This window comes from Colletotrichum spaethianum, assembly GCF_022836535.1.
Source record: "Colletotrichum spaethianum MAFF 239500 DNA, contig04, whole genome shotgun sequence".
Lineage (NCBI taxonomy): Eukaryota > Fungi > Ascomycota > Sordariomycetes > Glomerellales > Glomerellaceae > Colletotrichum > Colletotrichum spaethianum.
This window is the reverse complement of record NW_026054774.1, coordinates 1,722,779-1,746,853: the sequence shown is the minus strand read 5'-3', so window position 1 is coordinate 1,746,853 and position 24,075 is coordinate 1,722,779. Positions and strand designations below refer to the sequence as shown.

General features: G+C 55.1%; 6 protein-coding genes across 6 annotated transcripts; 4 read left to right on the top strand and 2 right to left on the bottom strand.

Moving 5' to 3' along the window:
- Positions 1-1,699: 1,699 nt before the first annotated feature.
- ColSpa_02531 (early growth response protein 1) lies at positions 1,700-4,696 on the bottom strand (the record flags this gene model as incomplete). Its single annotated transcript, XM_049268743.1, has 3 exons — positions 1,700-2,738; positions 2,789-2,913; positions 2,969-4,696. 3 exons carry the CDS (start codon positions 4,694-4,696, stop codon positions 1,700-1,702), a joined length of 2,892 nt encoding a protein of 963 aa, XP_049124700.1.
- Positions 4,697-10,147: 5,451 nt separating this feature from the next.
- On the top strand, positions 10,148-11,900 carry ColSpa_02530 (putative MFS-type transporter; the record flags this gene model as incomplete). The annotated part of the gene is made up of 6 exons (XM_049268742.1): positions 10,148-10,172; positions 10,230-10,590; positions 10,649-10,702; positions 10,765-11,441; positions 11,498-11,602; positions 11,686-11,900. 6 exons carry the CDS (start codon positions 10,148-10,150, stop codon positions 11,898-11,900), a joined length of 1,437 nt encoding a protein of 478 aa, XP_049124699.1.
- Positions 11,901-12,445: 545 nt separating this feature from the next.
- Positions 12,446-13,377, bottom strand: ColSpa_02529 (granaticin polyketide synthase putative ketoacyl reductase 2; the record flags this gene model as incomplete). Its single annotated transcript, XM_049268741.1, has 3 exons — positions 12,446-12,613; positions 12,710-12,817; positions 12,889-13,377. The coding sequence occupies 3 exons, from the start codon at positions 13,375-13,377 to the stop codon at positions 12,446-12,448; spliced, it is 765 nt and encodes a 254-aa protein (XP_049124698.1).
- Positions 13,378-14,999: 1,622 nt separating this feature from the next.
- On the top strand, positions 15,000-17,414 carry ColSpa_02528 (FAD-dependent monooxygenase OpS4; the record flags this gene model as incomplete). Its single annotated transcript, XM_049268740.1, has 6 exons — positions 15,000-15,155; positions 15,192-15,620; positions 15,674-15,929; positions 15,979-16,173; positions 16,241-16,423; positions 16,480-17,414. 6 exons carry the CDS (start codon positions 15,000-15,002, stop codon positions 17,412-17,414), a joined length of 2,154 nt encoding a protein of 717 aa, XP_049124697.1.
- A 907-nt stretch (positions 17,415-18,321) lies between these two features.
- Positions 18,322-18,885, top strand: ColSpa_02527 (uncharacterized protein; the record flags this gene model as incomplete). Its single annotated transcript, XM_049268739.1, has 1 exon — positions 18,322-18,885. The coding sequence occupies one exon, from the start codon at positions 18,322-18,324 to the stop codon at positions 18,883-18,885; it is 564 nt and encodes a 187-aa protein (XP_049124696.1).
- Positions 18,886-20,970: 2,085 nt separating this feature from the next.
- Positions 20,971-22,802, top strand: ColSpa_02526 (E3 ubiquitin-protein ligase PIB1; the record flags this gene model as incomplete). The annotated part of the gene is made up of 4 exons (XM_049268738.1): positions 20,971-21,322; positions 21,379-21,599; positions 21,810-22,139; positions 22,203-22,802. 4 exons carry the CDS (start codon positions 20,971-20,973, stop codon positions 22,800-22,802), a joined length of 1,503 nt encoding a protein of 500 aa, XP_049124695.1.
- Positions 22,803-24,075: the final 1,273 nt, after the last annotated feature.

Here is a 24,075-nt window from a genome sequence, read left to right as displayed (position 1 = left end):
AGCAGAAACGTGCTAGGCGTGAGTAATTTTGGCTCAATGTCAAAAGATTACAGCAAGGGTACCCAGGCCCCCCTGGAAGTCACAAAGTCCTAGCACCACCGCTAGCATGATTGCTTCCTGATACTGTGGAATCCGACTTCGCTGACGGTTTCCGCCATCTCGAAACCATGTCCAGTCTTCCAACTCATCCTGACGCGGGTTCGTCTCGTACCCATAGTTAAATGCCTGTTTCAGTTGGGAATGGCGATTCCCAATGCGGAGCGGGTCTTGTCCTTGGGGATCCAGACTCCACTGGCTACGCAGCAATGAGTCGCCATAAACGCTGCGCCTACCAGGGGCCGATGGCCGTGTTACGTTGCCACAGGGCAACGGGCCCTTCGTACAAATCACTGAAGATACGGCGCACCAGGCAACTTTCGCAAATCCATTACAGAACTGGCCGGACCGACGAAATATGCCATGCTTTTTCCTCCTGAGGCGGAGACTTGTGTGTGTGTATGCGTGGGAATCGTATGGGCGCCATCTCTTCAGCTCGGCAGTGGAGGTTGGACTAGGGGTGTCGGGGAATTTCAGGGACCAACCCAAATCCAACCTTCTCCCCTGCGCCCTACTGCCCCATAATCATGGGATTCCCGAACCATCGCCTGGATATAGTAAACCCCGTCACAGGGCTCGGTTTCGCACGCATGGCATAGGTACTATGTTTCTCCTCCCCTCGATAAGGGCACAGGGTCCCCGATCGTTCGTCCGTTGTCTGTGCAATTTTCTCTTTCTTTCGCCGGAGGAGGGAAAAACTCAATTGCAACTCAAAAGTCTCCACACCCAGTGGGGGGGGGGGGCGTAGGGAATACCTGTCATTGCGCATGCCTCGTTGCCGCAGGCTACGCAGCCTGGAACCGCTCGATCATACCTACAATATAGGAGTTGTGATCCTGGTACACTTCGATCCGCGACAAAGTCAGACGGAACCGAGCCAGGATCCCACTGGTTTTCATCCCGTCTTCTTCCCTACGCCACGGCACTATTCCTGTAGCGCAGAAGAGTATAGAGAAAACCAGATCTACAGCTTAATACGCTACCGCGAGGTAATAGTAGCAAAGTCTCTAAAAAGCCCGATAGGGCGCATAAAAGAGAGTTGGTGACGTGCTTGCTGTATGCACTAGCGTAATGGTCGTCGGTACTTCCGATGACGGGTTCCCCCGGTTGTCTTGCTGCGATAATCCTCAGACGGAGCTACCCGTGTGGAAGCTTTCCTCTATACAACATGACAGTCCGTGTGAAGAGCTGCTGTCAGTATGGTGGTGATGTGGGGCTAGTCCGATGGTTGCAGGACGGCCAAGTCAGGAAGAACGCTATTTCTGCCCGGCGCAGTGGTAGTCCGGCATAGCCTACAACTTGGCATTGACAGTATTGCCTGTGTGGCATACAACAGGATCACGATCACAGTAAGTCAAGATAGGAATGAAGTTCAGATAATTAATTCATATTTGTGACAAAAATCTGGTATTGCAGTCGCTTGGACTGGCGCAAATTCAGGGGTCATGCTCTGACAACGGGGCACGCAACACCCTTCAACGCCGTAAACATGTGCTGTTTAGTACAGGGGTATACAGCCATCCACCGTCCACTCTAGACTCCCTCATGGTAAGGAAAAAACAGCTATGCTCGTGATAAAATGACAAAATAAAAAAAGAAATCGTTATCCCATGCCCACTGCCCAAGCAGCGTGACCCAGCTGCTTGATTAGCAGGCATAGGTTCTCGACGATGGGCGGGTGAAGATCTCCTGAATCTCGGAAGTTGGCCCGGAGGATCTCCTGAGCGACCTCCATACACGCCTTGGGATCGTCAAGAGACGCCTCGGTGCCTCCGGCCCTGCTCATGGGTCCTGTTATCACCGGGCGACCCTGATTAAACCCAATGAAGCGGTGTACCAGGTTCGACTCGGTGCCGTCCAAGAAGACCTTCTCCTGCTCGTACTGAGCCGCCTGCTTCCCGCCCGCCTTCGAAACCACGCCGTATGTCCAACATGCAAGAGCTGCATGGTGAACGGCTACGGCGTAAAAGTCCTTGAGATGGCCCTGCGGGAACATCTTGGCTTGACGCAAGATCTGGCCTGCGTGCCAGAGCGATTGGCGCGCCTCGGCGCTTTGCGACCATTCGCGCAGATCGCCAAACACTTGGCGGGCCTGGTCCTCGCCCTCCTTGCCCGAGAACAGTTGAAGGTCGTTCAATGAGAGATGCAGGTTCATCATGAGAAGATGCAATACCAGGCTCTCCTGAGTTGAGAGCATCTCATGCCAGTTGGACGTAACCAGCAGAAAGCCCTGCAGGTCTTTGCACAATTCGGCATGCCTAGAGCGGAGCACCTCTTCGGACTTACCTCCAGAGTTGTTCAGCCAAGTCCGGGTGCGCAAGACGGAACAAAGCTGGAGGTATTCGTGGATGAGCGCCCAGTAGCCATGCAGGTATATCGAGATTGTGAATTGCAGATCCAACTGTTGGCGGTTGGTTGCAAGGAGGTTGATGTCTCTGAAGAGATCGCAGATTGAGGGAGGCAGCTTGCTCTGCCCAGCGGTTCGTTCGAGGCAGTGCATCTTCCATTCGGCCGCTGTCTTCGCAAACCACAACTCCTTGGCCTCGGGAAGAGGCAAGGTGAGTTCCGAGTAAGACATGGATGGGTTGGTTAGTGCAGTCATGGAGGTCTGAGCGTCTCGCACGAAGCAGTGGAAAAGTAGTCTAAATGTGTCAGCACAGGGATATCCCAGACATCAGGACTGTAAGCTTACCTCTTCCACGACTCACGCTCGCACCAGACCTTCCATTTGTTCTCCAAGACCTCGCCCTCGTCTGACATGCTAACCTCGATGATGGGGTATGATGCTCGCTGGAATTTGCCGCGATATCTCATCATCTGCCTATAGCGTGAGCAACAACTTCCTTGAAGGTGGCGGGAAATTAGTACTCACTGTGATGGGAATCAAAAGATGACACTCGGCAATCTCCATCTTGCGTCGGTTGCCACTCCACAAGCCGATGTCCTGGCCCAAGATCAAGGTCTGCAAAAAGCCCAGATTCTTGATCGAAGTATTAGCGTCCTCGAACCTTGCTGGAATGGTAACTCGGACCGCTTCCTGCAGGGCAAACCCAAACTTGCGCAAGGTTTGCACCGGAGTTAGGGTAGCTCCAGACGAGGCTGCGACAGCAAGCCATTCTGGCCACTGAGAGCTCATGGAAAACGAGCCGTGGTGAATCCATTGTGATGTCTGGCAGAAGTGCGACGCGAGGAATATGTGAATCAGGCTGTCCATAACCTCAAGTGACGGAAACGAAGATGCGACGCGGCTCATGATGCTGTCACTTTTGCAGGTTGACAATACAATTGCCAGGATCTGATCCCGACCCGACTGATCCAGTCTATCCCTGACGATTCTTGCGTGTTTCTTTCGGCTCTCTTGAAAGGCGGCGCTACTCGTATCGTCGGCCGGAACAGAGAAGTTCGGGTGCTCCACATAACCGGAGTCGAGCTTGTTGGGTGCCCATTGCCACGGCGATTCTGTCCAGACCTTGACCAGATTCTGTCGCATCTGCACCAGGTCGACGGAATCGTCGGTACGAGGTGTGAAGCTTTGATTCGATCCGGCGGTGCCCATGCCGTCCATGTTCCAGTGATCCAGAAGACCAAAATCCACTTCGTTCAGTTCGAGATTCGAGTTGTCGCAAAAGTCCAGAACAGCCAGGCCCTGCGCTTCCGCCATCCTCGACACCTCCATGCCTGGTTCGTAAATGACATTCTGGAGGAAGTCGGAGAAGGGAAGTGTCATGTCAACTGGCGGATTACCAATCTCGAAATTAACTGGCATTGCCCCATTGCCAACTTGGTCCATGGCGTTCCCCCGCGTGGGCAGATGGCCAGTTTCTGACTTGACGTGATGGCCCAGGCCCAGGCCCAGTTGACAGTTCTCGTCCCTGGGCGGTAGCATGGCATTGTGGGGATGCTGCTGATACGCCGTTGAGGGGCTGCTGTCATAGGCAGACTGGGAGGGGGAGGTAGTGAGGGAGCCGGGTGTCGAGGTCGTCGCGTGAGGGTTCCCAGAGAGGTGGAGAAGGTGCATGGCAGCTGCAGAACCAGCTTCGGTAGACGAGTATTCGCAGTTTAGATTACGGTTACGACACCGCGTGCAAGGCTTGACTTCCTCGCACTTGACGCGAGCCGTTGCGCAAGGCCGACACGCGTGAGAGACGCGGCCAGCGCCGGGAGACGTATCGGTGCGGCGTCTCTTCTTGTTGGGGTCGTTGTCGTTCTCATGATTGGTGACATGGCGTTTGAGAAGATCTTGGCGAGCAAATGCCTTTCCGCATATCTGACACGCAAAACGCTTCCCGAGGGTATGCGTTTGGATGTGACGGGCTAAATGCTCAGGACGAGAGTACCGTCGTTGACAATGAGCACACTGGTAGAGACTGGCGGTGGCGGCATGGCTCTGAGTAGCCGGTGCTGATGAGGGATATGAGGGTTGGTTCGACTGTGGTGGAGGCACAGGTGAAGGCGAAACCGATTGGGACAGACCATTCGGATTGTATGAGGGAGCCGATACGACAATGGTAGTGTTGGAAGAAGGACCTGAGGCGACGTTGTTGCGGTTGGTAGCGGAAGCTCTCTGCTCGTCGTTACCAGTGGCTCGGGACTGCATCATGTTGTTGCGGCCACCGCCCAAGGCGCCGTGTATTAGTGAGGCCGGAGCGGGCCCGGCAATCCGCCGCGGATGACCAACGGCCCCGGTGGAAGGCGTTCGGAGGGAGTTGGGTGGCTGCTAACGGCAGCGACGGCAGGGCTGGCAAAGAGATGTAAGGGGGGGGGGGGGGGGGGGATGGGTGAGTGCAAAGAGAACGGCAAAAAAGTTTTGCAGCAGAGCTGAGCTCAGTAGGATAGCTCCGGTGTGGGAGGTTGTCGGGAGGGGATAAGAAGGAAATATGAGCCAAGGGCGGGCAAGGCCCAGAAGAAGCCTGTTGCAAGCAGCCAAAAGTAAGCGGCCACAGCCAAGACTGCAGGACGAGAGCTTGCCTTGCTTTGTGATGGTGAGGATTGGAGTTGGGGTTGGGGAGGTTTCGGCTTTGGCTTTGACTTCAGTGTCGACTCTTTTGGGGCCGAACAGATCTGCTCGGGGAGCAGCCGTAATAGTAGTTGAGTCGTGCTCCAGGTAGGTCAACCGTCAACCGTCAACAGTGGTAGGACCTCGAGGTGAGGTAATGTATGCCAAGACTTGCTGGTAGGGTAAGAACAGCCAAGTGGGTAACCTCCTCCCTCCTCTTCTGGAAAGGCAGGTACGGTACGTACCCCGTGGTGCAGACCCGTCCCTGGTGCTGTGCAGTGTGCCTTATGGCGCATGAGCGCGCAGATGAGGAATCCGTGGACCTCTGGAGGCGGCGCTACGCAGTAAGGCGCAGCTGCGATGGTGATGTGGGACGAAAAAATGATGAAAAGGGTCTGGAGACGAGTGGTGAGGTGCCGCGTCAGGCGGGCACGGTACTATTCGTGGTAATATCTCAACGCCACATTGCAGTACGTCGGCCGCTGGCGATGGGTATATTGGAGCCCGGCGACCAGACATTGAAATGCGAGGGCGGCCCTAGAGACAAAGGGCAGCGATCGGGGGTGGCCTCGTCATCCTCTGGCCGGCACTGAACCTCAAAGGGGAAAGGCTCGAGCTGCCAGAGCTTCGAAACCCAAAACTCAGGCGTTGATTGCATTTGGTGGAACGACCAGGTCTGGAGTTATGCAGGGCAGGATGACTACGATTGGAGAATGGGACCCAGACCTAGATCCCGGCCGAGGCGACTACGCAAGGATCCGTCGACGGCTAAGCACTGAGACGACGACGACGACGACAACGTCGCGGCGTTTCCTCGTGCGTGCGAGGGTGCCGGTGCTATGCGCCGCAGACAACACGAGTCCGATCTGGCCTGCAATGTGTTGCAGGTGACTCTGGCCTACATAGTAAAGGTCCGAATACTCACTTCCCCTTCCCATCAGCATCGGCCGGCAGACGCATTTGAGAAGGGAACGGACGGCCATGGCCTACTAGGACACACATTGTGTAAGCGTGAGGGAGTCCGAGGCTGACTGCGACGGCCATTATCGCCAGATTATACGGGCGAACGCCTCAAGAAAATACATTATCTTGATGTGAATATGCGCTGGTCGGTCGTAGACACGTAGCGCAGACGGCCTCTTCCAACAAAGACGCCGAGCCGATGATGGCACCCTGTCGCTAAGTGAGCCGATGGGACCAATTACATTGCAGTAACCAGAGATCCTGCAAATCGACAAAAGCAGTAGACATTTCATTTGACCAAGGTCAGTAATGCCCCGTCGCGAAAGCTTTAGTCCAGTCCAATTTCGGCTGGTCCAGGACGATAGACCGCACTACAGCTCCGGGCAATCGCATCAACTCTCTTGTGGCCGTGTCAGTCGAAGTACAACGGTAACTTTTCATTTTTTGTGAGGACAATCAATGTTGGAGATCTTGATACACATGGTTGCCCGTCCTGCGCTGCCGACCGGGTCGGCTCGGGCGATGGTACAAGATCAAGTAGGCTTTCAGCTTGACTCGTGGCAAAGGTGACCAGTGGCCTGGCCTGCCTCCTGCCACCTCACCTGGAGAAGGTTAAGCAATCCGAAGCTCAATCTTGTTCGATAAGCGACCGAGTTCACCGCCGTACTGGACGGACATGGCGAGGGCGCGTCTTGCCGGGGGTGACTAAAATACTGACGAGTGGGAGGCCGGAGTTGGGGCGAGGACCGAAAAGTGAGCGGCGGAAAGCTCCTCTCCGCTGCCGCCAACGGAGAAGCAAGCAAATGCAATGCATACGCAGCCTGGTGTGTACTGTAACACACAAAGTGCATTCGGGCCCAGGGGTCCTAATCCTTGCGGAGTCCATCTCCATCTGTTCCCCATGCGCAAACCGTCCAAATCCTCCCGCCGGCGAAACGCACCTGAGGCTTTGGCAGCTGGCGGGTTCTAAAGGTAGGACAAGCCTTGCAAACAACGTGTCGATGCTTGCCATCAAAGGAGGGGAGAGGTCTAACTAGCGGATGAACAATCAGCAAAGAGCGTTACGTAGGCTCTAATATCTGTGCTATCCCTGAGCCTGCTTGTTGTCCCAAAGAAGATAAGCGCTATGGTGCTTCTCAGCAAGGACCCGCCTGAGATGGACGGCTCACTAACCTCTATTGATAGATTCCCCCCAATAATTCTTGATAATGAAACCCTTCACCATCGTAATTACGCACCACGCATTTCGATGTCTCGAGGTACGTACCGCACTAGTACCTTTGGACCCGCCCCTCTGTGGAACTCGTGCTCTAGCGCCACGGTACTTGGCCGTGCTAGCGGGCTTCTAGCATGGCGAGGTACTGTCGTACCTACATCTAGGTCGTTCCTTCATCCTACATAGCTAGAAGCGCCCCACATACTCCTCAACCTTGCATTCGATTGCTGCATGTGTGATTCCACGATGTCGTCTCCTCCACATGCACCAAGGCTGCGGGCGGAATTCAACCACACTGCTGTTTCTGCGTGACCGTAGCCTGACCTAGCCTCCATTGGTTCGACCTGTCATTGGCGGACAGGACTACAAGTGCTCTTAACTTCAGATGGCAGCTCAGCGATAATTCGCTGCTCTACTGGTTAAATCGTGACGAAAGCCTTCCCCCCGGTATTCTCTTCCCAAAACACGACCCGGCAACCATAATCTTTTCACCGATTATGGAGCCACTGCTTGAAGCTTGAATTATGCCTTACCTGACGGGGCACCTGGGGCAAGCTGAGGAGAGCAAACGCGTTGTGATTCAGAAAGCCCCATCATCTAAAAACAAAGATGACGAGTTCACTTTGTTTCGAGACGCCGGCGCCAGGCGAAAAAAGATGCAAAGATGGAAAATTGGAAAGCCTCACCCGACCATGCTGTCAACCATACCACATCCATCCCCTGTGAGATCGGGAAAACGTCAATTGAAATCCTCCTTACTTTCCGAAGTACGAAGCAAAGAAACGACCCTTACCAGAGGGCCGGCCCATGGGCGATAACTGACGACCAAGGTGCGACTGGAGCGCATGCACATTACCGTAGGATCGGCGAACCATGGCCTCGGCCTTCACAGCAGACTTTTCTGTGGTACCAAGTCACGCCTGCTTTCCCAGCTTCGGTTCACGAGTGACGAGATAACGACTCTGCATGTCATTGACACTGTCCAGGAACTGCACTCTCTGCCGACCGTCGTAGCATATGCACTGCACTGCCAGGACGCAGCTGGAGCGAGCCCTCCGTCACTAATCACTTGAGCGGCCTCGGAGGCTTTGGCTAGTCTCCGTCGAGGGGCGCCTCGACGGGGTGTCTACTACTAGCGGTTGTCCAGTGCCCACGGCAACAGTACCCCTCCAGGAATGTTACGTGGGGATCGCGTTGCGCGTCTCCTAGGCGAGACCTGCTAGGATGTTTCCGCGCAGGCGAAATGCTGCCATTCATTTGAGTTTTCTACCCCATACTGAGCACCAGCCACACTTTGTGCTGCGTACGAATGGCACACAGCCGGCCTTGATGGGGGGAAACGGCACTCTATGTCCTGCGCTTAGTTCATGCAGCACAAAACCATCATCCTCTCGAGGCTCCTTAGGCAAGGCTTGGTGGACCTGGTCAGACCTAGATCTTACCGTGTACGCGTGCGATGGTGGCGGCGGGGCCTGATTGGGCGGACGCAATGGAGTCCATGATTCCCGACTGCGATCATCATCATCTTTATTATCGGCAGGCAATGGGTCAGTGCTGTATATACCCCTTCTGTCGGTGTTAATATGCGGGAGCCATGCAGAGACGGACACATGCGTACGTACGTCTCATCTCGGAGCTGTCGCATGGTTCACCTGTCCTTCCCCCCTCCCTCGCCGACAACTAGACTAGCGTTCCTACAAGAGCCCACCAATTGATTTCTTCCTGGTCAAGATTTGGTCTCCCATGTCCAACTCTTGGCAAGATGCTTTGTTGGTGGGACTGATCCCCTTCAAATCGAAGACACCCCTGGGTCGCGGGTAAGACAGTGGCTGCTGCGCCTAAATCCCTGTCTGTCCCTTTCCCACAGCGCGTCGCCAAGTCTGTCCTCACCTGGCAGGATTGGGCCCTGACTATCTCCTGCTTAGGCCCGTCACTCATCCTCCATCAACCCTTGGGATATGCCACCCTTTGTTCCTGACAAGTTGGTTGCCCTCGCTGCTACTCTACGCCGTCCTCACTAAAGTGTCAGCAAGTGGTTCTTCGCCATCCTTGAAGTTTGCGACGTTAAGTTTATCTTTAGTGCTTGTATCGTTACCCCTCACCCGTCCCCTGCCTGCTTTCCTTCTCGTGTCTTCACCGACGACTACACACCGGCTGTCTCTGCCTCTCCTACTGCCGTATCGACGAACCGGTTCGAGATGGTTGAGTAAGCCCCATGTTTCCCCACAGAACCCAATCAATGACGCCCTACCGAGACAGCAAAGGTTATCCCCCTCCTGTCTCTCTCTTTCTCTCGCAATAGTGGCGAGTAGTGGCAGTAAACCACACGCACTTGTCAAGACCTCTCTGGTGTAACAACGTTGAGTGATCGACGCGGCAGATACATCTGGACTTGCCTGTTTCAGTGGTTGGGGACGTCTATTCAAGACGGGTAGTGGCCGCTCTTTTCAACGCTCCCCAATTCCTGGGGGCAGACATCAAAGCAACTCTATTCATCCGCGTTGGAAAAGAACAAGGTGGACACCCCTGAAGAGACTCCACGTTCTTCTAGACAGCCCGTACGAGGCAAAGACTCCATCGCCTTCATGTTCCAATAGGGGCACCCGACGGAACACAAGATTACAACAATGAGCCAAATAACAAAGAATGATTGGGGGGACAGTGACCGGGCGAGGACGCTGGGAAATATCCGTTTGAGGCATCCCGAGACGAACGAGATTATTCTAATTCCAGCTCCATCCACAGATCCAAACGACCCCTTAAACTGGTAGGCTCCATTGGCCCAGGTCTGGCGAACCTCGAGGGGCTCGTTTGCTGACTCGTCTAGGCCACAATGGTACAAGTATTACATGGCGGGGCTGATTTGTACCGCTATGATGATGTGCAACTTTCTGGCAGCAGGTGGGTGAAGTCCATCATCTAGGGCTCCGGAATGACCGCCTAACGACCTCATCGCAGGCCCCTCGATAGCGTTGTTGAACACCGCTTTGGAGTTCTTCCCTGCGGCCACCACCGATAATGACGTCCGCACTCTTGCAATCGCCCAGACTGCCTACTTCTTCACAACGACAGCGCTGCTCCAGGGCGTGGGCAACTTCTTCTGGGTGCCCATGGCCAACAAGTTCGGCCGACGGCCGGTCTACGTCGCGAGCTACTCCATCTACTTTGCATGCTCAATATGGCTCATCTTTGAACACTCCTACGGCGGCTTCCTGGCCGGCCGGATCCTGATGGGATTCGGAGCCGGAGCCGCAGAAACGATTGCCCCTATCACCATCGCCGACGTCTTCTTCTTGCACGAAAGAGGGACCATCATGGCGTATGTGCAAGTTTTGACGGAATTGCGGGTCGGCAGATCGCTAACGTCACAATCGCAGGCTGTACACCGCATTCCTCTCTGCTGGAGTTGGCTTTGGACTAGTGATTTCTGGGTAAGTGACTTCCGAAATCCTCCGCGTGGATGAAACCTCTCTAAATGTTGGTTCTCTGGCAGCATCATCACTATCAACCATGACTGGAGAGTCATTTATCAAGTTTCTGCTGCCTTGATTGGCGCCGTGCTTCTACTGGCATTCCTCACCTTCCCCGAGACGGCATACGAGCGAGATGGCTCGACCGCCCCGATCCGCCTTGGCTCGCTGAGCGGTAGCAAGCCTGGATCGATGGGGTCCGAAACAGAGCTCTCTCGCTCTGTGAGAGACTCACCGAGACTCCCGAAACAATCATACCTGTCGTCCCTGAAGCTCTTTAACAAGACCCTCACGCAAGAGAGCCTCCTAAAGCTCGCCCTGCGCCCGTTGGGCCTAATCATCCTCCCTCCCGTGCTCTGGGCGGCACTGGTGCAGGCTGTGACGGTAGGGTTCCTCGTGGCCGTGTCTTCGAACGCGGGATCCGCGTTCAACACTGCGTATGGTTTCGATTCCTGGCAGATTGGCCTTTGTTTTGTCGCCGGCATCATCGGCGCTCTGCTCGGAATTCCGGCCGGTGGCCACCTAGGCGACATGATTGCGGACTGGTTCACCAGACGGAACGGCGGGATCCGTGATCCGGAAATGCGGCTCCCTGGCATGATCATCAGCATGATCACGACGCCGCTGGCATTGGTGTTATATGGTGTCGGCATTGAAGACCGGCTGCATTGGATATGTCCCACTATCGGCATTGGCCTTTGTAGGTCCACACCAATCCGCTGTTCCCGTGGCCAGATTCTAACCATCTCTTCTTAGTGACCTTTTCGATATCTCAGGGGACAAACATCTGTCTCGTGTATGTGATCGACGCCTACCGGCCGGTGGCGGGCGAGGTCACGCTGGCCGTCATGGGCTTCAAGTGTATGTCGCAGCCCTGCAACCTTGTATTTTTTTCGTTCAATGTTTCGAAGTTGGCGGAAGGGCTGACTGTTCGTTTCATGTAGCACTCTTCGGCTTTCTGCTATCCTTCTACACCAACACTTGGGTAGAGACGACAGGTTACGAGAACGCATTTGGTGCCATGGCCGGAATCGCATCTGCCGTGCTGGTCCTATGGGTACCGCTGTTCGTTTGGGGCAAGAAGATACGACACGAGTCGTGGAAGTGGCCAATCGTCCAGTATGTTCACTGGAGCGAGGACAGAGAGGTCGGAGAGTGAGAAGAGATGACGGTGCGGAGAATCGAAGTGTAGAAATTTTGTATCATCCACACGCACACACGTCCTACACAAGCACACGCACGCCGGGCAGGTTCTGGCGTTTTCTGGCGTTTCGGTAATGGGGGACATATGACGAACTGAATTTCGAGAAGAAACAGCTGCGGTTTGGCAGCCTTTAAGGTTTTCGTTCGTGTTCTTTGGGATGCCTTTGCCTACGCTTGGTTCCTCCCTCCTGCGTACGCCAACCGCCCACCATCCTACGGGATGTGGGAGGATATCCCCCCTACCCGATGTCGCGATGTGGGGGGAGGCACCACTCTCAGCTTCGAAGCAAGCTCGCATCACCCCCATTTCCTGATCCATTGGAAGTTTGAACAGACCATTCACGTTCCGGTTTTTCCTTGAAAACTTTGCTCTTCAACCTAGTGTGAGCCTGAGTCTGGTACCCTGAAAACCCTCCAAAGTGGCTGAGTGGACGTTGACACAACGCTGCAGGGAGAAGGAAGGAAGGAATACCCGCCAGTCGGCCCGCCCTGTGCGGCTCGTTAGATGCTCAGGCCTCCATCAATAATGGCGTTGGCGCCGGTAACGCTCCTGCTCCTGGCGAAGCACAGAACCTGGTCCGCCACGTCCTCGACTGTGGCCAGGCGCTTGAGGGGTGTGCTGTCCCGCGCGGCTTGCTGCTTCTCCTTGGGAAATTGTAGACCCCAGTCCTGATTGCGGCACAGTTAGCCGGTGTCTCCTCTTCTCTTGGAGGATCATATGGCGTATGTTAGAGGAGGGGAGCGGAGTGAGGGGGTTTGACCCACCGTCAACATGAGGCCCGGTGAGATGCTGTTCACTCGCACCTTCGGGCCGGCTGCTTTCGCGAGGCCCTTCACGAGGTGGATCTGTGCCGCCTTTGTCACCGCGTAGGCCTGGAGGGACACATTAGACACTTTGTGCCCAGAAGGTTGAATGGACGGAGAGGGGAGGGGATCTTGCATACCAGGGAGCTCCCGCTGACTTTTACGCCGGCCAGCGACGCTGTAGTGATGAAGGCGCCCTCGGCCTCGTCAAGATACGGCCGCGCGGCGTGCATGAGGAACAGGTGCGACTTGACATTCATGTTAAAGCAGCGGTCCCAGTCGTCCTCGTCGACGTTATCGTCGAGGTCGGCGATGTTGCGCAGCCGCGTCCAGCCGCCGTTGGAGAAGACCACATCCAGACGGCCGTTCCCAAGCACCTCGACGGCTTGTTGCACAAGGCCGGGCGTTTCCAATTTGTTGGAAAGATCTGCCTTAACGGCGCCGAAGCGCTGTTGGTCCGCCGGCAACGGGGATAGAGACTTGAGTTCGCGGACCAGGGAGGCCGCGCGCTCGGCGTCGTTGGCGTAGTTTATGACAACGTTGTAGCCGCTGCGGGCGAAGAGCTTGGCCGTCGCGGCACCGAGGCCTGCGCTGCCTGCTGTAATGAGGGCGGCTGGAATGAGAGACATTGTATTCCTGTTGTTTAATGGAGGTAGACAGAGACGGAGATGGAGACGCGGGGACTGTTTTGGTCCCAGGTGCTATGGTCCGGCCAGTGCTTGTTGCTTCCGGAGGGGCCACGGCAGATTGTCGGAATCCCGGCCTCAGGGCGGGGTAGGTCGGGGTTGGGGGCCGGCCGGCCACACACGGCAGCTGAAGACGGGACGGGATTGCGGATGTCGAGCGTTCGACGTGTGTTTACTATACAGTTGACCGGAAACACTCCGCTCCAGCGACGAAACAAGGACGGAGAATCTTGGAAGCGAACTAGACGATGTGACCTTTCCCATCGATATTGAGTTCAATTCCTACCGCGTGATCCGTCACAAGAACAGTCACTAACCGCGTGGTTGGGAACGGAACTCGAAAGGGCCCGGGTTATGGCAGCTGGTGAATCTGCAAGAGCATTTGAGCTTCGCCTCTGACAAACTGGGTCTTCGTTCGGTGTCATTGTTTGAATCCGCGGGCCGTCCGTAATGACAAACGACCGGGCAGCGAAGCCTGAACAGAGGGGGGGACCCACCCCCACTGAGCCGATCTCTCCTCGTTCTCGCTCCCCGTCCACCAAACGAGAAGGGAAAGACTTTCTACCGAAGCATCTCTACTATACAAGCCAATCCGGAACAAGCTGAAAGCAGTTGTAGGGCGAAACTACCTGGCTTCGATTCATGTTGTTTGCCCTTCCCCTCCAAAGTCTTGGCCAAGACATCGCCCTCGAGTCGGGTTGTGGGAATCATGAAGCCAGCGTCTCGGTGTGACAACGTTCTGCATACATATATGTACATTTCCTGAGCTTAGCCGAGGTAGACTATCGATCGATTTTCAGTGGTGGCGCGTGAGGATCTGACACTATATCACAGTACATGGTGCAGTGGTGGAAACCCAGCGAGCTAATCACAGCCCCAGATGGTTCCCCTCCCCCGCCATGCTTCCGAGTTTCCGCCCGCCGGCACAAAATGCGGGGGAGGAGCCAGGAGGCAAACACACACACACCCGTCAACCTTTTTGGTGTAAGGCCTGGCCACTTGGTGCTTAATTTGGATCCATTTTGGAGAGCTAGAGCCTATCTCAAAGGGTTCCGGTGATGCGGTAATTGAGCACAGAGGTTACCATACGCGTCAGATGACAGCTTTATGCTATGGCGGCTCGGCGATTGGAAGAGTCCGGGATTCCTGGGCAAGTCGCCCATCGTGGCCGCAACAGGGAACTGGAGAGGGAGGGGCCGAAGAGACTTGAGTAGCGACGATCGATACTTGGCTGCTGCGCTCACCGGGACGGAAGGCGTTTGAGATGACGACCTGCAGCTCCGGGGACCATGGACTACCTGCCCTACTTTTACCGGAGTACTTGATGGGAATGTTTTCCCCCCTCGTCGCGGGGCCATGTTTCGCTGTTTTGATCCTTAAGTCAAGTTCTTTCGGCTTTAGGGACTCGGTTCGCTTTTTTTCATTGAGCTTGCCTTACCTGCAGGTTCTGCCGACTCAATCCTTCTTTCACTTATCGCCAATAGCGACGAAGTCAAGGACGTGTTTCACAACCATTCAGAACGCCTCACACTTATTTCCCCCTTCGATATTGACACCTCAACATCATGTTGATCAACGGTGAGGTCCAGCGCCCGAATGGCGTTCACTCTAGTCCTCTGGCCCACGACTATCCCCGACCTCTCAAGGTCGCCATCGTTGGCGCGGGTATTGGAGGCCTGAGTGCCGCCATTGCGCTGCGCCGACAAGGTCACCAAGTAGACGTATGAGACCCTTGCAACCTCCTATCACCTGCCAAGACATTTGTGCTCACCTTTGGTGGATTACAGCTCTACGAGCAATCGAGGCTCGCCAACGAGACCGGAGCCGCCGTGCACCTGGCACCCAACTCCAACGGCCTCCTGAGAAGATGGGGTATCTACGCCGAGAACTTCGGCGCCAACCCCTCGCACCACTTCAAAGAGAGAGACCAGCACAACCAAGGCGGCTTTGACGTCGAGGTCAAGAAGACCGCGGACATGTGGCAGCACCCGTGGCAGCTTGTCCACCGCGCCTACCTCCATAATGAGATTCGGAACGTTGCTACGGCGGAGGACGGCGTTAGCCCCCCAGCCAAGCTCCATGTTTCGTCCAAGGTGATCAGCGCGAACCCTGAAAAGGGTGAGTTACAGCTAGAGGACGGTACAACTGTGCAGGCGGACGTCATTCTCGGCGCTGATGGTATCTACGTGAGTTGCGAGGACTTGATGGTGCGCATTCCACAGACTGACAACTACATTAGTCCAAGCTCCGAAAATGCGTCACCGGCACCGACTACAAGCTTTTCCGTTCGGGCAAGGCGGCGTTCCGCTTCCTTATCCCGCGCGCTGCAGCCCTGGAAGATCCTGTCACTGCTCCTTTGGTCGAAAAGGAAAACTGTCTCGGCATGTGGTTTGGGTCGGACAGGCGTATCGTGATTTACCCTTGCAACAACAACCAGACGTTGAACTTTGTGTGCATTCACCCCGATACAGAGTCTCACGCAACCGCAAGCGATGGTACGCATCTCGCATGTCACGTCTCCATTGCAAAACTGACAAATACCAGGATGGAGTAAGAAGGGTTCCATTGAACAGCTCCTCAAAGTGTACCGTGAATTCGATCCTGCTCTTCTGCAGTTGGTCAAAAAGGTCCATCCCGACGAAGTCAATGTGTGGCAGTTAATGGACATGGAAACCATGCCGACGTGGGTGAACGGCAGGCTGGCCTTACTCGGCGATGCCGCCCACCCCTTCACGCCTCGTAGGTAGCAATGGCTGTAGAGCGCATCAGGGCACTAACAATAAGACAGATCAAGGACAAGGTGCAGGTCAGGCGATGGAAGACGCCGCGGCATTGGCGGTCGTCTTGCCGAAGGGAACCTCCCCGGAGGATGTTGCGGAACGGCTTCACCTCTATGAGAAGATCCGCATGGAGCGCGCGCACACGATCCAGGAATTCTCTCGCCAAGCTGGCAAGGACAGAATACCTGGGCAACCACCCAGTGTCAAGAGTTTGTGGCACCCCGGTGTACAGTCACCCGAGTTGCACCCACTAACATGTCCACAGTGATGAACTTCACAAACTACAACTTCGGCCACGATGCGCACGATTACGCTACAAAGGTTTTCAACAAGTACCTCTGGTCCAAGAAGAAGGACCTCTACTGGCGCATGCCCATCGGGTTCGGTCCGTTCCCCGGCCCCCGTCAGGACTTCTACGGCCGCCGCCAGCCATCCGAGCTCGATCGTACCTTCAAGACCATCTCTATCAAGTTCCTCACGTCGCGAACCCTCCTTGAGACAATCCTTCCCACCGACTCCTTCCGCTTCAAGGATCCCGGCACCGTCTGCACCGCCTCTCTCTCCCTCACGCAGCTCAACAACATGTCGTGGCTCGGCGGCGGCGGTTACAACCACCTGGGCCTGTACATCCACGGCATCGAGTACGTCAAGCACGATGGTACCTCGGTCAACGGCACCCATCTCGCCGTTCTCTTCGAGTCCCTCACTGACCCTATCGTCTCGGGCCGCGAGGAGCTCGGCATGCCGAAGCTCTTCTGCGACATTGATGTCGAACACCATGCCACGGCGGCCCGCGTGCGCGCGTCGTGGCGGGGCGCCAAGTTTGTTGACATCTCGCTCAAGAACCTGCACCAGGACGTCCCTGAGACGGAGAAAGGCACTATAGGTGGCGAGGCGGACTACGGCATCTTGGTATACCGGTACATCCCCTCGGTCGGGGAGCCAGGCAAGGCTGACGCAGAGTACGCGTGCGTGGTGCCGCACGAGGAGGAAGCGCGGGACGTGCCGGCTACGGTGCACGCCGTGTCAAGATCGTCCGATGCCTCAGTCAAGCTGGAGGGCCATGACTGGGAGAAGCTGCCGACACTGCATCACATTGCGAAGTTCCTGGCCGAGATGCCTATCTACGGCATTGTAGGTGCCAAGGTTGTGGAAGGAACCGGTGTCCCCAATGTGTCCGCGGCACGGAGGATAGAGTAGGGCTGAGTGCACAGGTTTTGTTTGAGAACTTTGATGGTCCTGTCAATTTTGAGAACTGGCATACGTAAAGCATCGTGTACATAGCTCTGGTTCCGGTTGGCATTCGGGCTAAAAGGCCCGTCGGATACCCAACTCTGTTTCTTCTTATTAGCGATGGTTGCTTGACCTAGTCCCAACATTGCAACGCCCAAAGGGCGCAAACAATACAACAAATTTCAAACCCAGAGTACCACTGACTTCTAAAGCTCGGGTTAGCCAAATAGTGCACGCCGATCTTGGTGCGACTCCGGACTCAACTGTACTCCGACCCGTTGGGGCCTGTTAGGTCCATCTCGCCCCTAGTTTAGCATAAGAACCAGATCCGCAGTTCCAGCAGGCGAACTAATGCAGACGCAAAACTAACCCCAGTTTCTACGCCCCTTTGGCCCCATTTGCAGGAATGTCGGACTCGCGCCTAGTTCCATCGCGTCCGCCCGCCGTTCCCACCATCCGTCCCCGCACAACCCACCGGTACACCACATTCTCCTCTCCGGCCCCGCCTCCACTTTCCGATAAGGTACGCCGGGGGGTTCGCTGTGGGTTCATACAACCTCGGATGGCGACCCGGCATTCAACTTCCTCCTTGCACGGGCGAGGCGGAGGCGGGGAAAGATGACTCTGGCAGTTGTATCAGAAGCTTGGGGATTTGGTAAGACCCGAGAGCTCTTGGTAGAAGAGTAGAAGAGCGCCGGTCTTCTCGTGTTAATACGTCAGAGACTACACTTTTTTCAACGCATACTTGCCAATTGCATCACACAAACACCTTTAGAAACGTGCCATACCTGCGAGAACGCATAAAGACCCCAATATTGGACTCCAGAAGTTATAAGGATAGAAAATACACACATACGTTGCCCCTCTTGTCAAAATGGCCCCCTCAACCTCTCCGAACAACCTTCGCCGCCCCCAGCGCTTCATCACAGATCACGCCCTCGACGGCAAAGCCATCTTCAACTCCACCCTTCCCGAGGAGATCCCCCAACAGACCATCAGCAATGGCGCAAATTTCTATCTCGGCTACACCACCGAACATACTCCCGTCTCCTTCGCCAACAACAAGGACGTCGAGTCCTATGCCACGCGCCTTGCGAACCCGCCTGGCATCGTGCTCCCCGGCGGCAGCGTCATGCGCATCGTCGACTCGCCGCCCGGTACCTTGTCGCCCATGCACCGCACCGTGAGCCTAGACTATGGCGTCGTGCTCGAGGGAGAAATTGAGCTTGTACTAGATTCCGGAGAGACGAGGAGGATGCGGAGGGGCGATGTGGCCGTGCAGCGTGGCACAATGCATGCGTGGAGGAATGTGAGCGACACGGAGTGGGCTAGGATGCTGTATGTGCTACAGGAGAGCCAGCCACTCGAGGTCGCAGGGCAGGTCTTGAAGGAGGATTACGGGGTCGGGATGGAGGATGTCAAGCCTTCTAGTAAATAATTGATCAGAGCCTGTTGTTGAAATGGGAGGCCACAGGCTGGCCAAAATGTCATGTCATCTATTCAGAGCACTGCCTTATTGACGTACGCGGCGCGTGCGAAAGTAACAAGGCAAACATGCACTGGGATTTGATATAATTTGTTGACCACTGGGCTACAAAACTCTGCAGTGCTGTTGTGAGAAGACCGAAAGGCAGGCCATCGGTGCAGAGAACCGCTCGGATGTTGTTGCCGGCGTGACTCTAACAAAGTACACATGCCCCATGTGTGTGAAGCCTGTGACAGACACTCGCTGTTTGGAGTGCGCCGAGATATCAAGGCGATGATTAGGGATAAGTAACTGCATGTAGGATTTCGTGATCAGATAGGTATTGTAGTCAGAAGAAGACACATTGACAACTCAGGATTACACCTCGGCAAGTCGTCGTCCACAATACCTGTCAAGATACTTCGTCGTTAAATACCCTACGGTATCAATCACTCCACCAATCTTGCCTGCCTCCGATTTGCATGTAAGGCTCGGAAGTTTAGGAACTAGAAATCGTATGTTAACCGAACCCCCACCGTCATTTCTGAGAATGAACTTTATGGCCTCGAGGAGCACAGGCAGTCTCAACATTCCGTCCTCCTGCAATACATTCACTTCCAGGCTATCGATTCAGCTCTGAATCACGCATCAGGTAGTTCCCCCGCTTTCGAGTGATAAGTACTCGCCCTGCTATGTTTGCTGTTCCTGGGATGAGTAGCTCTGTGATCGGTTTTGGATCGCTAGCTATTGTAGCCAGCAAAAGGTAATGCAAACAATCCCATGGGGCTTCATTTTCAACCTTGTCAAATCTTGGAATTAACGAATAAGAAGCAGGGCAAAAAATTGTTTTTTTCCAGATAGTCCAAGGGTCTCCATTGTGGTTTTCGAAAAGCGACAGCCTAGGATGTGGGTAATGAGCAGACGCCTCACAAGGCGTCTTCGCCGAATGCTATGGAAAGCGACATATGAGGTTATAAGTGATCACAAATCCTTGACATAGTCTGGCTACTTTGCCGGTGAGATTATGAAGAGTACAAGGAAAGCCGCTCTAACTTGAGGGTTGCCAATGATGACACTGTCTTCTGATCACTTCGGAAAAGGTCTGAGTCAGTGCCACAAAATTCGTGACTATGGAATCCGGAGTTTCTTTGAAATGGAAGCTCTAGGACTCCTAGTGAAGGAAAATAAACAAATGAATAAAACCAGAAAGAAGAAGCACCCCAATACCAGGTAACCACTGCATAAATCCGCAGGCTGGTTGTGGTGATGAGCGTGATGGATGAGGTGAAATGGCAGCATTACGGAAGCTGCAATTCCATTAAGCAAGTTGGGAACCCCCAGCCACGGTGGCGGACCCTTGATCACCTGGAGTGGGGCCTCCCCGTGCCACACTTCCTAGCTGGCGCCAATCGCGCGATAAGGTCCTACAGGGAAAGGTCTGGGCTGCGATAAGCACCGACCCGTGGACCTCCCTGAGTCCCTTTGCGACTAGGGCGGCAGGTGGTTCGAAGAGGTGCATGTGCTCATGCTCGTGTGCCTCGACCTGCCCCTCCAAATATTACTCGCTCCATCACCTAGGACTTTCTGCGGGTTTCTGTACTTTCTTCGCCTCGACGCCAACGATCCTCGAAGGCCCAAATGAACCCGACCGCTGTCGGCCTTCCTCGTCCAGGTAACATTCGACCCCACCATGTCGGATATTGACTCTTGTTTCGTCATGCTGACTTATCACCTTCCGATAGCCTGACTATCGCTCGCCCACGGCTTTGCTCGCGACACCGACCTGATTGACGCAGAACACCTAACGACAAGCTATATTCGAGACGCACTAGGCCCCAACGACCTCGTAGACACCAATCGAGTTACTGGGGACGATGCAAACATTCTAAGATGGAGAGCCCAGACGGTGGAGCTGCTCCAGCTTCCCTTGACGATCACCACCGCTTGCACGATGATGGAGGAGACTCGATATCGGGCAGCTCCCATATAGGGAGTGATGCCTCGGACGACTCTTCAGAACGAGGAGGATGTCGCTGGCGAACTGCCCGATATCACGACATGGAGTGCTCTCGATACTTTGATTGCCCTACCCACGTTGTGGAGAGGCAGCTCTCTGACGAAGAGACCGAAGATAGCGATGCGGGGGAGGACGAAGCAACGGTGCAGCTTCAGATGGACGATGACACGGCTGAGAATTCTTCGAGCGCGAGGCTACAAACTGTCGAGCCTACCGTGCCAAACTATACTTCAGAATCAGGAGCAAGGTTTGCGCCCGTGCCCGAGGCGACGGATACGGACCAACCGACAGTACCAGTACATTCAGCACAGGCAGCCTCAGCACGGGATACTGAAGGGCCTGATGAGTCTCAGGATCCCGAAGAAGCCGCGCCAGCACCACCATCGCCGATGAGTTCTCGACTTTCAGAGTCTTCTCAACCTCTCCCACCCACCGCAACGCCTGCACAGCCTACAGGAGAGTTCGTCCCGCCGGAACGGTCCTCGACTTTGTTGGCCTCGCAAGCTGCAAACACATCCTCGCACGATTTGCCTCTACGTCCAGCCTTGCCATCGAGTCGATCCCTGGAGACGCCGCCTCCGCCGCCGCCCCGACGAGCGAGCTCTTCGGCTGCATTTCGATCTACCTCGCGGGACCAGCAAGGTTCCGAAGAGAGGAGCGGTCCGCCCGAGTTTGTCTTGCCAAGGTGGCAACCCGACGCAGAGGTAACACTCTGTCCGATATGCCACGTACAATTCAGTATTTTTGTTAGAAAACATCACTGCAGGTGAGTTTGCGCAGTTCTGGGAGTGACGCAAGCCGTAAGCTAACGCGAGATAGGAAATGTGGAAGAGTCGTGTGTAACGCCTGCTCGCCTCACAGAATCACGATTCCTTATCAGTATATTGTTCAACCGCCAGGCCAACCGCGTCTGGCGGCCCAGAGATACCCGTCGTCCCTCATCAGCGGTGAGGGAGGATATGCAGATTTTAGCAGTCTCGGTGGAGGAGAGCGAGTTCGTCTATGCAACCCGTGCGTCCCTGACCCCAACACCACGCCGCCTCAACAGCCACTCGGGTCGCCATCACAGTTGTCGCCCCGAGGAACGCATTACAGATCGCAAAGCAGCATTAGCACTATGTCCAGTAACGCGCCTCCACCCACTCGCTTCTCGGGCTACTTTACGTCGGGCCCTTCCCCGGAGACCTATGCGCGGTCTAGAAGCATCACGGTAAGCATGGCACTTCCCACTCCCGGCCCTTGGCCAGCTCAACGTGGAGGCTAACAATCATAGCATTCTGGGTCCGGTGGGCCCTCGGGCTCTCGAGGACATTACCACTCCACGCAAAACCGGATCATGGCGGGAACTCCTCCTACGTACTACCCTTCCTCGTCGTCGGGCTATCCGGGCTCATCACGTTACCGGTCCATGTTAGACGTTGGCCCCTCTTCTTCATCTTCGGCCGCCCAGAACCGTGCACTGCCACCGCCGCCGCCCCAAATCGCCGAGGAGGACGAGTGCCCGGTCTGCCATCGAGAGCTGCCCTCACGCAGTCTACCGAACTTTGAGGCCGTGCGGGAAACGCACATCAACACTTGCATCACCGCTCATAGTACATATAGCGGTACGCCAACGGGAGAGACGCCGCAAAATACCGTCGGCACCCCGCCTCCCCTAGCCGTACGCCGGACTGGCATGTTTCCTTATGTGGCCACGGAGAAGGACTGCGTGGACTCTGCCGAGTGCACCATCTGCCTCGAGGAGTTCGAGGTAGGCGTCCCTATGGCGCGTCTAGAGTGCCTCTGCCGTTTCCACCGGTCTTGCATCTCGGCCTGGTTTGTCAACCATCCCGGACGGTGCCCCGTCCATCAGCATGATAGTTTTGGCTATTGATACCTAGGGTTGTTCTTCCGCTATTCCATCTTTCGCTTGCTCTGCATTTCGGCGTTTCGGTTCTGCATGGGCCAGTCACTTTAACCAAGTCCATCATTTAAGACAAGTACTTCTCCCCTCTATTGTTTCGCGGCAATCGATACACTCGTCTCCTTGTCTCTACATGCCTGCTGTTGTTCAACCTGACACATCAGGAGAGTGGGGCTTGGCTTACGCAGAATGTGGCCGTCATCAAATGTGGGTGTCCAGGATGGTCAGCGGTTACTGTTTATGTTTGGTTGATCTGGGACTCTCTGGGCCATGCGCCGCCGGGCCACAGTTTTTTGTTTTTATTTTACACAGCCAGGGTATAACACTTTGCCAGTAGATACTTCCGAAGCGAAAGGAAGGGGAGCGTGGTTTTCTTGAACAGTAATATGCACACTCTCTATCGCTCTCTCCTTGACGGAAATACCGCCACTCACAATAGATAGATTTTGAGAATTCTACACTGTATGCCGCATGTCACGCGAGATACTCGCTCTGAACTCGGCGACGTTTCATTTGGTCTAAAAGGATGATCTCCTGTAGCACAAAGGCTTGCCTGCGGCTGTTTCATTTTGAAAGACATGCCGTGTGCTGTCGTGGAGACCGGACAAACAATGAGCATATTGCCAGAACCAAGGTTAAGTGACGTCAAGCTCCGAGAAGGTTTGTTTTTGACGTTTCCGACACCCCCGGAGCCTAGACTTTCAAATCGCTCTTCCCTAGAGTTAGACCCCGTTGCCGATTCCCGTGAGCTGTCCGACAACACCGTTACCATCGCCGCCCATCCGCTGGCCAAGCCGGGCAAGAAAGGGGGGCCTAGAACATGTCACACTAGCTCAGAGTGGCTAAGGAACCGATACCAAGATCCCTGCCGCGAGTCCCCCGGGCCCCCACCGGTCAGAACCCACTGCCCATGCTGACAATGGAGCTGCACACCCTTGTCCGACTGGGCCGACCTTGCCGGAAGAAGACACGCAAAAGACGAAGAGAAGAAGGAATAAAATACCCCTTGCTCAACCTCCTTCCTTTCTGACTCGAATCGCAGGCAGGTTTAGATGCTATGTATGACAGCGGTCCAGGAGATGCCAGGGCTCAAGAAACAAGAGTTCTTTTCCATTGGTTGTGGAAGAAGGGGCAGGTACATGCCCCTGTACCCGACCTGCATCCATCATCCACCGAGATCGAAAAGATGAGCTTATTTCTTTTTTGCGTGTTTTTTTTTTCCATTTTTCTGCCTGCGTTTTGC